A 14429-nucleotide genomic window follows, 5' to 3' on the forward strand; every position below is an offset into this window, starting at 1 on the left:
ATCTGAGATATCATAACTTGGCTGCATAATTTCAACACTATCAACATCAATTCCATGTGACAGTATTAAATTTAGAGTATGATTTCGACAATGAGTCTGAAACGTGTTGTCTAACCCCAATAGAGTGCAGAATGTCTATAAATGCTGATCCTAATGCATCATTTTCATTATCAACATGGATATTAAAATCACCAACTATTAAACTTTATCTGCAGCCAGAACTAAATCCTATGTAACATCACCAAACTCTTTAATAAAGTCTGTATGGGGCCCTGGTGGCCTGTAAACAGTAGCAAGTACAAACATAAGAGGGGATTTATCATTAACATTTCTTTCTCTGGATAATGTTATATAAAGCATTATTATAAATAGAAGCAACACCTCCCCCTTTGCCCTTTAGATGTGGATCATGTTTATAACAGTATTCTTGGGGGGTGGACTCATTTAAAATAATGTAATCATCAGGTTTTAGCCAGGTTTCTGTCAAACAGAGTACATCTAGATTATGATCAGTGATCATATTATTTACAAAAAGTGTTTTCGTAGAAAGGGATCTGATATTCAATAAGCCGAGCTTTATCATTTGTTTATCCATTGCATCTGTTTTTTTTTTGTTGTTGAACCTCAATTAAATTGTTAATCTTAACTTGGTTTGGAAGTTTTTTGTATTTTCTAGTTCGAGGATGAGACACAATCTCTATAGTGTGATATCTAGGTGAAAGAGTCACTATGTGCTGAGAATTAACTGACCTCTGTGATGGGAGGCAGCTAGCAGACGGTCGGTTTAGCCAGTCTGTCTGCTTCCTGACCTGGGCCCCAGTTAGTCAAGTATGAACACTAAGACTATTTGCCATATTTCTAGAGAGAAGAGTGGCATCTCTTTTCAACAGGTCAGGTCTGCCCCAAAAGTTCCATCCAACTGTCTATGAAACCTATGTTATGCTGTGGGTACCACTTAGACATCCAGCCATTGAGTGATGACAATCTGCTATGCATCTCGTCACTACGGTAAGCAGGGAGGGGACCAGAGCTTATTACAGTTTTTACAGAGACACAGAGAATGTATTTATTTGTGCTTGAACCGAACACTGAAAAAGTTGAACCATGCCAAGCCTACTATCTATCTATCTATCTATCTATCTATCTATCTATCTATCTATCTATCTATCTATCTATCTATCTGTCTGTCTGTCTGTCTGTCTGTCTGTCTGTCTGTCTGTCTATCTATCTATCTATCTATCTGTCTGTCTGTCTGTCTGTCTGTCTGTCTGTCTGTCTGTCTGTCTGTCTGTCTGTCTATCTATCTATCTATCTATCTATCTATTCTGATTCACTATTCATAATATATAAGAGCAAAATAATTAGCATATTTAACATATTTACATAATTTCACTTGCACTAAATCATTTATCTATGCAATGGAAATTTTGGGGCTACTTTTACATCAGATGGTTAAACATACAGAGAAAAAAACCTCCAGCACCAGCAAATCCCGAATAAATGCCATGAATCTGGGAGAATAGGCATCACTTTGAAGGCAGAAGTGATTTCTCCTTTAGCCAGCCACGCACCTTTTAGGTTTTTGATCATGGTGATCACTTAATCTGTACCGTGGTAGTGCACAGAGTATTCCTTAAGGGGTATGAGGCTGTTTATACTAGAACAAGGGGTATTGCTCCGATACAGCAGAGTTTGGTGGGCCAGTTATTGGGACTGCAGTGAATAAGGTCAACTAAGGTTTGATTGAAGAATTGAAAGGAAGAGAAGGAGGGGGTATAACTGTCTGCAGAGGCAGCCTCACGCACATATTAGCCCAGGGTGCTTGGAGTAAGTAGGAAGAGGTAGAAGGAATTGATGGAGGGAAGGAAGCTTATATAATGGCTTGACAAAACCAATTCACATAGAAGGGGTAAACAAACTAACACTTGGGAAATCAAGAGCTAACTAACGACAAAATTACACATGGTAAGACATGGTATGGCCTAATGAGCTGGCCCTCGGAAATAGGTCTCCTCAGCCCTTAGCCACTCCTTTCACCCAACCAGGAAGGGACCGTCCTGAACAGGTCCAGGTAATTCAACACAAAGAAACATATGATTAATGCACTCCCTGTAAATCAATGTAAAGGTAAAGCAAAATAAACCAAATCAAAAAAATGTATTGTGTTCTTTGTTTAAATGTCATAGTTTAGATGACTGTAAATAATAATCAGTGCAACAAACTAAGGAGGTGAAATAATAAAACGGCAATGGCAAGGACTGGGGTGATGTGTGACCGAAGGGTAACTGTGTGGCTGAAGCCATCACAGAGGTTAAATACAGATTTAAATCATAACAAGAAATGGTAAATATCAATACATTAATTCAGATGTAACCCCCATTGTAATCATTAACATTTTCATTAGTACTGTAATTTACAATTTTTTTCTAAGAAACTGTAATGGACTACTGTACATTTATTTTGTAATTAAATTACTTTATGCTGTTACCAGTAACTTTACTCCCCATCACAGTATATAGAGCAGTTTTGAGAATTACATAAATATTCGTTTTCAAAAAGTTTGCTGCTAAAACTGCTTTTAGATCTTTGTTTCCGTTGTTTCTATGATGTACTGAAATATAATTACAAGCACTTCATATGTTTCAAAGGCTTTTATCGACAATTACATGATATTTATGCAAAGAGTCAGTATTTGCAGTGTTGGCCCTTCTTTTTCAGGACCTCTGCCAGAGAGCTGCACGGGTCCAATTTTGTAAATCTGCACCTGACCATACCCGCAGTGCTCAAAACCGCACTCGACCCATTTTCCGACAGCAGCACTAATTACAATCCGCACCCGACCCGACCCGCTTAAAATAGAACCGACACCCGACCCGCACCCGCAATCAAATCACTTAAGCCAATTACATTAGACACACGTTTTTTCGAATTTTATTGCCAGGTCATACAGAAGTTATTTAGGGCTATGGAAAACTCTTTTTAAAAGATATTCATTTTTTATACATTTTATCTTAATTTTGATCAATGTTTTATCATTGTTCCATCAGTACTTGAGTCACTGATCACATTAGAATTAAATATCTCATAATAAAATACAAAATTGACTGATTTATGAATGTATATGCATAGTTCTCATCCGTTGGAAATACAGATAAACGCTTTCATTTGTTGTATTTTTGATCCTGAAACAAACAGAACAGGAAAAGAGCGAATCATACCACCATCTGAGGTTGTGCTTCCAAGTCGAACGCACCAATTTTTTAAATCATTCACAGCTGAGCGACGCGAGAGGCTGATCCGACTGGGCATGCGCTCAATCATCTTCTGGGCCAAATCCTAACTGATAGCAACCCATTCTTTCATAATCACTTTTTGGAGTTTGTCAGAATTAGTGGGTTTTTGTTTGTCCATCTGCCTCTTGAGGATTGACCACAAATTCTCAATGGGATTAAGATCTGGGGAGTTTCCAGGACATGGACCCAAAATTTCAACATTCTGATCCCCGAGCCACTTAGGTGTTTTGGTACCATTCTTTATTCATGGCTGTGTTTTTGTGCAGAATTGTGAGTGAGCCCACTCCCTTGGATGAGAAGCAACCCCACACATGAATGGTGTCAGGATGCTTTACTGTTGGCATGACACAGGACTGATGATAGCGCTCACCTTTTCTTCTCCGGACAAGCATTTTTCCTGATGCCCCAAACAATCGGAAAGGGGCTTCATCTGAGAATATTACTTTGGCCCAGTCCTTAGAAGTCCATTCACTATACTTTCTGCAGAAGATCAATCTGTCCCTGATGCTTTTTTTTAGGAGAGGAGAGGCTTCTTTGCTGCCCTTCTTGACACCAGGCCATCTTCCAAAAGTCTTGGCCTCACTGTGCGTGCAGCTCACACCTGCCTGCTGCCATTCCTGAACAAGCTCTGCACTGGTGGCACTCCGATCCCGCAGCTGAATCCTCTTTAGGAGATGATCCTGGCGCTTGCTGGATTTTCTTGGACGCCCTGAAGCCTTCTTTACAAGAATTTAACCGCTTTCCTTGAAGTTCTTGATGATCCTATAAATTGTTGATTTAGGTGCAATCTTACTACGATTACTGAAATGATCTCATCAGGTCCTTTAATGACAGCAAAGAAAAGCAGTGGAAAGGTTTTTTTGGGATTAAGTTCATTTTCATGGCAAAGAAGGACTATGCAATTAATCTGATCACTCTTCATAACATTCTGGAGTATATGCAAATTGCTATTATAAAAACTTAAGCAGCAACTTTTCAAATTTCCAATATTTATGTAATTCTCAAAACTTTTGGCAACAACTGTATACAGTATATATATAGTTTTGCATTAGGGGTATAGGTTTAGGTGTAGGGTTAAGGTATGGGCATGGAAAATACAGCTTGGATTGCAGAAAAATTTTACACTTATAACGTCCCCATAAAACATGCAAACCCAACATGATTGTTAGTGTGTGTGACTCTATAGGAGCAGGAATGAGGAACCTGCTTTGCAGACTCACAGACACACCTGTTTTACACACGTGACTCAAACACAGAACCAGGAAACAGGGAACGCCTGATTTCAGAGAAAGAGAAACCTAAGGGCAGTTGAGCTGTTGTGTGTTTGTGTCTCTGTATTCAAGCAGTAAAATGGCAGAAACCAGAATTTCAGTGGATCAGAAGGAGTTCACATGTGCAGTGTGTCTGGATCTGCTGAAGGATCCAGTGACCATCCATTGTGGACACAGTTACTGTAAGATCTGTATTACAGACTGCTGGGATCAGGAGGATCAGAAGAGAGTCTACAGCTGTCCTCAGTGCAGACAGACCTTCAGTCCAAGACCTGCTTTATCTACAAACACCATGCTGGCTGAAGTGGTGGAGAAACTGAAGAAGACCAGACTCTCTGATGACAGTTACGCTGGAGCTGGAGATGTGCAGTGTGACGTCTGTACTGGAAGAAAATACAGAGCCGTCAAGTCCTGTCTGGTGTGTCTGAACTCTTACTGTCAGAATCACCTCGAACAACATGAGAGTTTCTTTAGAGGAAAGAGACACAATCTGACTGAAGCTACTGGACGACTGCAGGAGATGATCTGCCAGAAACATGAGAAGATCCTCGAGGTTTTCTGTCGCACTGATCAGAAATGTATATGTATGATGTGTACAGTTATTGAACATAAAAACCATGACATTGTATCAGCCGTAGAGCAGAGGACAGAGAAACAGGTATTTAAAATTTGTGATCAATTTAATGATCAGTGCTGTGATCCAATAGTATGTTTGTTTCCTGTGTAGAGCTGCAGCTGAACTACACAGAAACACTGTCAGTGTGGAGCGCTACGTCTGTTTCAGCTTAACTTTTATAATACTTAAACTTGCAGCGTTTAAGTGCCTTAATCTAATTTCACTAGTTCACGCTTACATATAATTAGCTGAGGTATGGTATGCGTATTTGGCGTGCTGTCCGGGGAAGGGCTCCGAGCTCGGGAATTGCCCGGAGCTAGAGTACCCCCCCTTCCCCGTATATTGTAAAGTGAACTTGGAGTGAGGAGATGGGGTGGAGGAGGGATGCTGATAAACCGTCAATGGATAGAGGTAAGTCAGCGATATTTATACTGTAGGATTGATTACTTGATTGTGGTCCACCTGTGATGATTAGGCTAAGTATCTGACGCGCTCCTCCCGAATCTTCATAGATAATTACATTTCACTAGTTCACGCTTACATATAATTAGCTGAGGTATGGTATGCGTATTTGGCGTGCTGTCCGGGGAAGGGCTCCGAGCTCGGGAATTGCCCGAAGCTAGAGTACCCCCCAAAAAGGCAAATGTACAGGAGGACAGCCGCCAGTTTAAAGAATGCCCCCCAAAAAGCAGAGTACTGGCGGGGGCTGATTTGGTTTCTGAGAAGTTATCTCGTTGGCAGGCTGGAAGGGCCTACGTACTCCGGAGGGAGCGACATGGGCGTTGAGAGAGTAGGCCCTACCAGCTGCAGCTAGTGAACTACGTGGTTGTTGGCGCCCGGTCGGTAGGGCTCGGGCCGATGCTCAACTGGAGTTTTTTGGCGTTGGATCGGTGAGCCCTGCCGGCCGATGAGGAGGAGCGGCGTGGTTGTGGTGCCCGACCGGGAGGACCCGAGTTGCCTCGACCGGAATAGGTCACGGTGTCGGCGTACGGGCCCTACTAGCTGATAGCCCCTGCTATTCAGTGGGTGAAGGGCCTAACGCTGACCGAGAGGGCCCATGAAGCCTCCGACAGGAGATTGAGACTCAGGATGACGGACGTCTGGGTCCTCTCGGTTAGGCAGATAAAAAGCTTTTGGGCCAGCCGACAAGGAGGACTCTGGCAACATCCGAAGGGAGATCCCGACTCACGGCATCGGCTGGATGAGATTCGCTTGCGGCTGGCAAGCATAGGCCCGTCCGGGAGACTCTCGCCAGACGTCTGAAGGGAGCGCACTCGACGGACGGGTAAGCCTCGGCGGACGGGGAGGGTTGGAAAGGAAAACCCGACTGGGAGGACTCTCGCAGCATCCGATGGGGCCTCAAACTCAGAACATCGAATGGGTAAGCCTCGCCAGACGGGGTTAAAAGATGTGAGAGTAGCTGAGGGTAGCTTTTTTTTTTTTTTTTTTTTTTTTGCAGGATTTGGCGAGAGAACGAGACTCGTGGCGTCGGACGGTTAAGCCTCGCCTACCGTCAAATGGAAAGGTAAGTTGTGTGGCCGAGAGACTGTTGCCGACGTTCGAAGGGAGCACACACATCGAACGGGTAAGCCTCGCCGACCGTAGGGTGGAAACGTAAAGCAAGTCTGACCAGGAGGCTCTCGCCAGCGTCCGAAGGGAGCACACACATCGAACGGGTAAGCCTCGCTGACCATAGAAAAGGAAAAGGTAAGGTTGTCTAACCGGGAGGCTCTCGCCGGCGTCCGAAGGGAGCACGCGCATCGAACGGGTAAGCCTCTCCGGATGGCGGACAGAAAAGGTAACGATAGGTGGCCAGGAGGCTCTTGCCAGCGTCCGGCGGGGACAAACTGGGTGAGCCTCGCAGGCCGTAGGTTGGAAAAGGTAAGTTTGCGTGGTCGTTAGGCTGTCGTCGGCGTTTAAGGGAGTTTGCTACTCCTGGCAAGAGACGGTTTAGCCTTGGTGACCATAGGAAGGAAGGAGAGTTTATTGTGTGTTAGGTACTTGCAGCATTTAAGCAGCTTGCTTGTAGGTTAGTAACCTGAAACACACAGTAGGGTCGTGGTTGGCTGGCCAGGAGGCTGTCGCCGGCGTCCGATGGGAGCACTCACATCGGACGGGTAAGCCTCGCTGGCCAAGGGTGGAAAAGGTCAGGTTGTCTAGCCAGGAGGCTCGGACTGACGTCCGATAGGAGCTTAGCTCCAGGAATCGAACGGGTAAACCTCTCTGGCTGAAGGACGGAAAAGGTTGTCCGGCCGGGAGGCTCTTACCTTCGTCCGACAGGAGCTTAGCTCCCGGATAGAACGGTTAAGCCTCGCTGGCCAAAGGACGGAAAAGGTAAGGTTGTCTAGCCGGGAAGCTCTCGCCTACGTTCAATGGGAGCCTTGACTCCATGCGTTGGGTGGGTAAACTTCTCCGTACGAAAGACAGAAATGGAAAAGCAGGTAGCCGGGGGCTTTCACCTACGTCCGAAGGGAGTGTGAGCTCCTGGCAACGAACGGGTAAGCCTTGCCGGCCATAGGATTGAAAAAGGTAAGGTTATCTGGTCGGGAGGCTATGGCCAGCATCCGGTGTCTTTTTATTTATCATTTATTTATTTACTATATTTATTTTTATTTTTATTTATTATATTTATTAAAATTGCGACACCAGATGGGTAGTCTCTCCAGCCATCGGAGGGAAAATTGAGATTGTTTTATCTGCGAAGAGCTCGTTAGTGTTCGACGAAAGCGTAACTTGCGGTATTGGATGGGTACATCTTGCCATCGAAGGGAAAATTTGTTTGGGCTGCAATGTACTCATTGGTGTTCGATAGGTAAATGTTTTTTTTTTTTTTTTTTTTTTTTTGGTTAATCGGCCTATTTTAATCGGGTAAGCTTCGCTGGAGGTCGGATGGAAAGTCCAAGATTGATTAAGTGGGAAAGCATCTGGCAGGATTGTAATACTTGCGATGTCAAACGAGTAAGCTTTGCTGATAGTTGAATGGAGAAGGCAAAGGTTGGTTCAACCGGGAGCCCTCTTGCAGGGCCTGGCAGGGAGTTCGATACTAAAGATTTATTTGTCTACGAGGGTAGACGCTGTGAGGCTTACTTGAATAATTGTTTAGCAAATCCAATGAGCTGCTTCCGATAATGAGTCCGAAAAAATCTTGGTGCAGTCATAGTATCCGAAATTAAGAGTGCAAAAATAAATTGGATTTCCTGTGCCAGTGTACCCCAAATAGGTGCCATGTATCGGCAATGTGGTCATTGTCAGCACGTGAGATCGATGGTACATATCGACGATGTAATCGTGCATGGGTGGAGTAAGAGAAAGATTCTTTATACTTTCTGAGCTTACTATTTACCATTTTGACCATGCAGGTGCACGAAAAGAGCCTATGGAATCACCAATAATCAAAAAATATATACTTTCGGACGTACTGATACACTGGTATTAAGTATAAGTACTATATTTAAATACTGCTAGGTCATGTAGTCGGCACTACGGTCATCTCGCTTGTCCAGTGAATTTTTTTTTTTTTTTTTTTTTTTTAACCTACGGGCTCACATCATCCTTTGAGAGCACGGGCGAGCGGGAAATGCAGTGCTGAGATGGGATAACGGAGCAGTTTGATAGCCGATTTAAGGTAGGCCGCCTAATGATTATTATAAAAACGTTGGTTGGAAAATAGGCCTAATATCGTCTTGGCTATTGTCGATACATGATGCTATCACCGCAAGCTCGGATGCATTGCATGCCTTTAGGCAGAGGTGATGTGTGGTATTTATTTATTTTTATTTTTTTATTTTTATTTATTTATTTATTTTTTTTATATATATATATTTAGGTGTAGGGAAGGCTCCTGCGGGAGCAGACGCTGCTACAGCAGTGGGGCTGCTACGGCAGTGTGGAGGTATAGGAAAGGCTCCTGCGGGAGCAGACACTGCGCGGCAGTGAGGAGGTATAGGAAAGGCTCCTGCGGGAGCAGATACTGCGCGGCAGTGAGGAGGTGTAGGAAGGCTCCTGCGGGGGCAGTCACTGCGCGGCAGTGAGGAGGTATAGGAAAGTCTCCTGCGGGGGCAGACACTGTTGCGGCAGTGGGGAGATAAGGGAAAGGCTCCTGCGGGAGCAGACACTGCAGCGGCAGTGGGGAGATACGGGAAAGGCTCCGGCGGGAGCAGACACTGCAGCGGCGGTGGGGAGATACAGGAAAGGCTCCTGCGGGAGCAGACACTGCAGTGGCGGTGGGGAGGTACAGGAAAGGCTCCTGCGGGAGCAGACACTGCAGCGGCGGTGGGGAGATACAGGAAAGGCTCCTGTGGGAGCAGACACTGCAGCGGCGGTGGGGAGATGCAGGAAAGGCTCCTGCGGGAGCAGACACTGCAGTGGCGGTGGGGAGGTACAGGAAAGGCTTCTGCGGGAGCAGACACTGCTGCGGCAGTGAGGAGGTACATAAAAGACTATTTGCTTCGGCTGCTGTAGATGTTGGCTGTGGGAAGAGTAAAAAGTGTTAGTAATATTTGATGGGGCAAGCTAAAAATGGATGGGTAGCCTACTGTGTTACCAGCTTAGCAATTTGTTGCCTGATTTGACAATTCCTCAGGCCTTGTCCACCTTATTATGTTCCTGTTGGAAAAGCATCTTTCCTCTCATTTGGCCTCCGGGCTCTTTAGACGGACTCCCGAGCGGATACGTTTGGAACGCTGTTTTCACGTTGTATTATGGACTGTGGAAACAGAGGCTTTTGGAAACGATTGAGCATGTTTAGTCTTTTTAAGGCGTTGTACCGAAAGACATGATTATAGCAGTAACGTTAACCCCTTACCAGACACCCCCCATTTTTGGCATGGAGGCAGAAATTATATACCCAAAATAAAGATGTTTCTGTTCATGATTCTTTCTGACTAGATCCATGATCAACATTTGTCCATGAGCTTACACTTTGACGTTTACCGTTCAGGAATAGGAATAGTTTTCCTGACATGATGGAAAATTAATCACTGGAATTATGTTTTATCGAAATATTGGTCAAATATAAAAGCCAAAGTCTTTGGACTTCAATTGATGCGCGGTTTATCCAGATCAAGTAAGAGAGTGATGTTTAACGTGCTGTAAAAATGAAACGTAGACTGGGGGCATTGGCGATGCTTGCAGCAAATGGGTTAACAGCAGTTATGTGCTATTCGCTTCCAAGTGGTTTCTAAAGAGATTTACTTTCCGGTTTTTTCGTATTACGGTCCTTAAAAGGCGATGGTAATTTTACTCACGCTTGCTATCCTGCATCTAAACACGAGGGCAGATGCGTTTTAGATTAATTTTGAGTGATCACGCCAGTGAATGGTAAAATAGGTCCCTAAATGATTTGGTCCTACCAGGAGACTTGCATGGAAATTAAAATTTTAAAATTAAATTAAGCATTTAGCAGGCGCTTTTATCCAGAGACTTAAGTTTTTTTTTTTTGTTTTTTTTTTTGAACTTATGTCTGTATCATTTCGGCGAGGTTTAAACGTGCGCGGTAAGGCGAATGTAACAATAATAATAAATAATAATAAGAATGCATTTTATTTGTAGAAACAAACGCCAAAAGCAATACAACAATTCATTAAAGACAGACAGTCTTGAATAAATGTGACTTGTGACCCAACATAGGTGCATATCTGACGTGCAGAAGAAGTACATTCCATAGCTTAGGGGCTTCATGTGAAAAGGCTCTTTGCTCCATGGTCTTTAGCTCACATTATGGCTGGTGAAGTGAAAGAGTTAGTAGAGCGAAGAGAGCGTGATGGAATATAAGGACTGATGAGTTCACAAAGATGCTCAGGTGCAGTCCCATGAAGTGCCTAGTATGTTAAGATAGAAATTTTAAAATCAATTCTCACGTTTACGGGAAGCCGTGTAATTGTGAAAGAACCGGTAATGTGTTCGCGAGGAGAAGTACAAGCGTGCGGCAGAATACTGAAGCTTGCTCAACGATTTAGCTGGAAGGCCTGAGAACAAGGCATTACGATAATCTAACCTAATGCCTTTGGCTTCGTGGTTAAAAGTGGCATCATCATCCGACGGAACGGTGGATCTGTAGTCCAAATCTATGCGGGATCCACACCCCGGATCAGCGGGTGGCGGTAATGCACCTTTACGTTGGTTTGCCAAAACCGCCATAAAACGCTACTGGAAGAAGACAGAACTACAACAAGACGTAGTTTAACAAAACTTTAGCCGCAAAACTGCTTTTAGATGCAACACTTTGAATGCGAACTGCCGTAAAAATCCAATGAAGAAAAAGAAGAACCTGTTTTTTAGCGTCTTCGCCTGGAAATGTATTAGTCTGCGCCGCTAGAGGAAGCGGCCTCACACTGCCACTCGGCCGGAACGCCGTGGTGAAACACTGAGCCGTGGTTGGATTCTTTCTGCTGCAATCCAGCGCTCTACGAGAGCTCGGTCTCAGGCGGCACGATCGTGTATCGAGCAAGACGAGCTCGGAGTTGCACGGTGTATTGGCCACGATGTGTGGCTTGGCGAGGATAGCAGCTGTCGCGATGACGCTTAATGCTGCTCAACGGCCGTGTTTGGCTGGGTAGAAATGATCTCGGGTCCGGCAAAAGCAACAGGTCTTATAAATCCCCTGTTTAGCGCTCTTCGTTGGTACGAAAATTGGGTCTGTGATAAGGTGACTGACGAAGCGAACCAGCATGCTGATAAACCGTCAATGGATAGAGGTAAGTCAGCGATATTTATACTGTGGGATTGATTACTTGATTGTGGTCCACCTGTGATGATTAGGCTAAGTATCTGACGTGCTCCTCCCGAATCTTCATAGATAATTACATTTAGTGTCAGTAGTTTTCTGTGAGATTGACGATCATCTGTTTGTCCTGCAGAAGCAGCTGATGGAGACTCAGAAGACGCTCCAGCAGAGAATCCAGCAGAGAGAGAAAGATCTCCAGCAGCTGAGAGAGACTGTGGAGTCTCATAAGGTGAGTCTGGAGAAGAAGAGAAGTTTGTCTCCGTCTCAGTTCAGACTCACTGAAGCTGAATCACTGTGTGTCCTAACAGCGCTCTGCACAGACAGCAGTGGAGGACAGTGAGAGGATCTTTACTGAGCTCATCCGCTCCATTGAGAGAAGCCGCTCTGAGCTGATACGACTGATCAGAGATCAGGAAAAGACTGCAGTGAGTCGAGCTGAAGAACGACTGGAGCGACTGGAGCAGGAGATCAATGATCTGAGGAGGAGAGACGCTGAGCTGGAGCAGCTTTCACACACACAGGATCACATCCAGTTCCTGCAGGTAACACAGATCTAGAAGAACAGGATCATAGTGGATTTGAGCAGATCCTGCTGTGACAGAGACTCACAGAGAAACAGTTCATGAGTGTCTTATTATATAATCATCAGTCAGACTCTCATCTGATCATCTTCTTCTGAAAGAGACGCCGCTTACAAATGCTTTCAAGTCTGGGTCTCTAACCACTCTTAAGTGGTCAATCTGATCAAAACCTTTGAGCTGCTTTTCCTGAGCAAATCTACTCAACTCTACAATGAGTCTCCATTGATGTGCTAGAGCTGTTAGAAATGAATCTGTAGCTCTAATGTGATTAAATGAATATGAGAAGAATGAAGCTGATGTTGTGAAAGTGCTGGATTGAGGAGAGTTACTAAAGATCAAATCTGATGTTCCTGAAGGTTATTGAGTGAAGTGTGGAGCTGATAAGTTTGATTTCTGTTTTCTGTAGAGTTTCCAGTCTCTCTCAGCTCCTCCTGAATCTACAGACGTAAATGATGATCTCTTCAGTTCTCTCTTCTCTTCTGATGATCTGAGAGAATCTGTCCATCAGCTGAGAGACAAACTGGAGGATTTCTGCAAAGAGCAGCTAAAGAAGATCTCAGACAGAGGTAAAGTCCTGGAGATTCATCTGCTCTCAGAAACCAGTCCATCATCATCTCATATCATGGAGAACATCATATTAGAAATGTGTTAGAAATAGATACAGGATCATGAGAATCACACTGTTCATGTCTGTTGATTTCCACAGTCCCATTCACCAGCATTGATCTCTGGACCAGGAACGACTTCCTACAATGTAAGTCCGTAAGAAAACCAGCAGAAAACTCAGAAAAACAAAAAAGATAAGCATGCACAATATTTCTGTTGTGTCCAGCTGGATGGGCATGTGGCTTCACATAATAATGCATTGTGTTTTTGAACAGTCACTTTTTTGTTCAAAGTCATTTTTTTAATATGTTTCATAATATAACAACAATTTTAAAAAAGGGATGAAAAACAAAACAAATGATGTGTCATAATTATACATGATATTATGCACATTCTTTATCTATTCTATAAAATATTATTATATATTATTATTACTATTATTAAATATATAGGCCATTCTACAGAATTGGTGCAAACTGCCATCCCACACCCAGAAAACACATTTAAAAAGCATTTGAGTATTCAAACTTAGAAGTTTACTAAGATTCTTCTATTATTTATTGAAACCCAAAATATTTTTTAAAATATCAGAAAGCTTAATATATATGAAATCATCATTTATTGGATACTTTCAGTTGGGAGGTGGCAGTCCCGAACCCTAACCCCTAAATTTGAAAAAAAAATTCCAATGTTGTTTTTAAAAATGTTTTCAGCATTTTCAATAACATAGGCTTAGACAGAAATTAACTACACACCTACATTTATTATCAGTAAATATTTATGTGCCCCTCTCTTTAATAGCTACAAGGTCAGTAGATAGGGCCTATCATTTTGAGGTAAATGTGCTCAAAAGTCTGAAAATCTGTGTGTAACTTTAAGGAACGTCACTACCAAACACTTTTTTTCTACAGTTAAGCACACTTTGTTGGGTGTTATTCCATATCATTAAATTTTTATGTGTGTAAATCTGTTCAGAACTGTGCTAGCTAACCATTTGCTGATTAGCATATTTGATCTAGTTCAAAATAATCTAAAATTATCACTATTTCTAACATTTGATGGAGTTTCAGTAGTCACGAACAGTCACGACTGAAAAATTTCATCATTGTCACACAACGTTTCAGTTGTGACAAAAGGGAACACATAATCCTCATATTTGGGGGAAATAAACGAAATGTTAGTACAGTTATGCAGTTTTTTTGTATTTTAGTATGTTATGCAAGTTATGCCCAAAATGTGCAGTTATGCCCTAAACATGAAATAAATAAATAAAAAGTATACTGAATTATCAAGTAAGATGTTATGATAGTGTTTGGTTTAATATATATTCAAACTAAT

At 43.1% G+C, this 14429-nt stretch overlaps 1 protein-coding gene across 5 annotated transcripts in view; it reads left to right on the top strand.

The window, feature by feature from the left end:
* Positions 1–4569: 4569 nt before the first annotated feature.
* Positions 4570–14429, top strand: part of LOC128027412 (tripartite motif-containing protein 16-like) — a 110837-nt gene continuing 100977 nt past the window's right edge. The window contains exons 1-5 of one of the 5 annotated variants that reach the window (XM_052615021.1): positions 4576–5222; positions 12038–12133; positions 12213–12446; positions 12892–13051; positions 13192–13239. In XM_052615021.1, coding sequence (XP_052470981.1) covers positions 4644–5222; positions 12038–12133; positions 12213–12446; positions 12892–13051; positions 13192–13239 — 1117 coding nt within the window. In that variant the 5' untranslated portion in view covers positions 4576–4643. Of the gene's footprint in view, positions 5223–12037; positions 12134–12212; positions 12447–12891; positions 13052–13191; positions 13240–14429 lie in introns of all 5 variants that reach the window. The other 4 variants (XM_052615022.1, XM_052615023.1, XM_052615024.1 and 1 more) reach the window with 4 other exon arrangements.

Source organism: Carassius gibelio, chromosome A14 (genome assembly GCF_023724105.1).
Source record: "Carassius gibelio isolate Cgi1373 ecotype wild population from Czech Republic chromosome A14, carGib1.2-hapl.c, whole genome shotgun sequence".
Classification (NCBI taxonomy): domain Eukaryota; kingdom Metazoa; phylum Chordata; class Actinopteri; order Cypriniformes; family Cyprinidae; genus Carassius; species Carassius gibelio.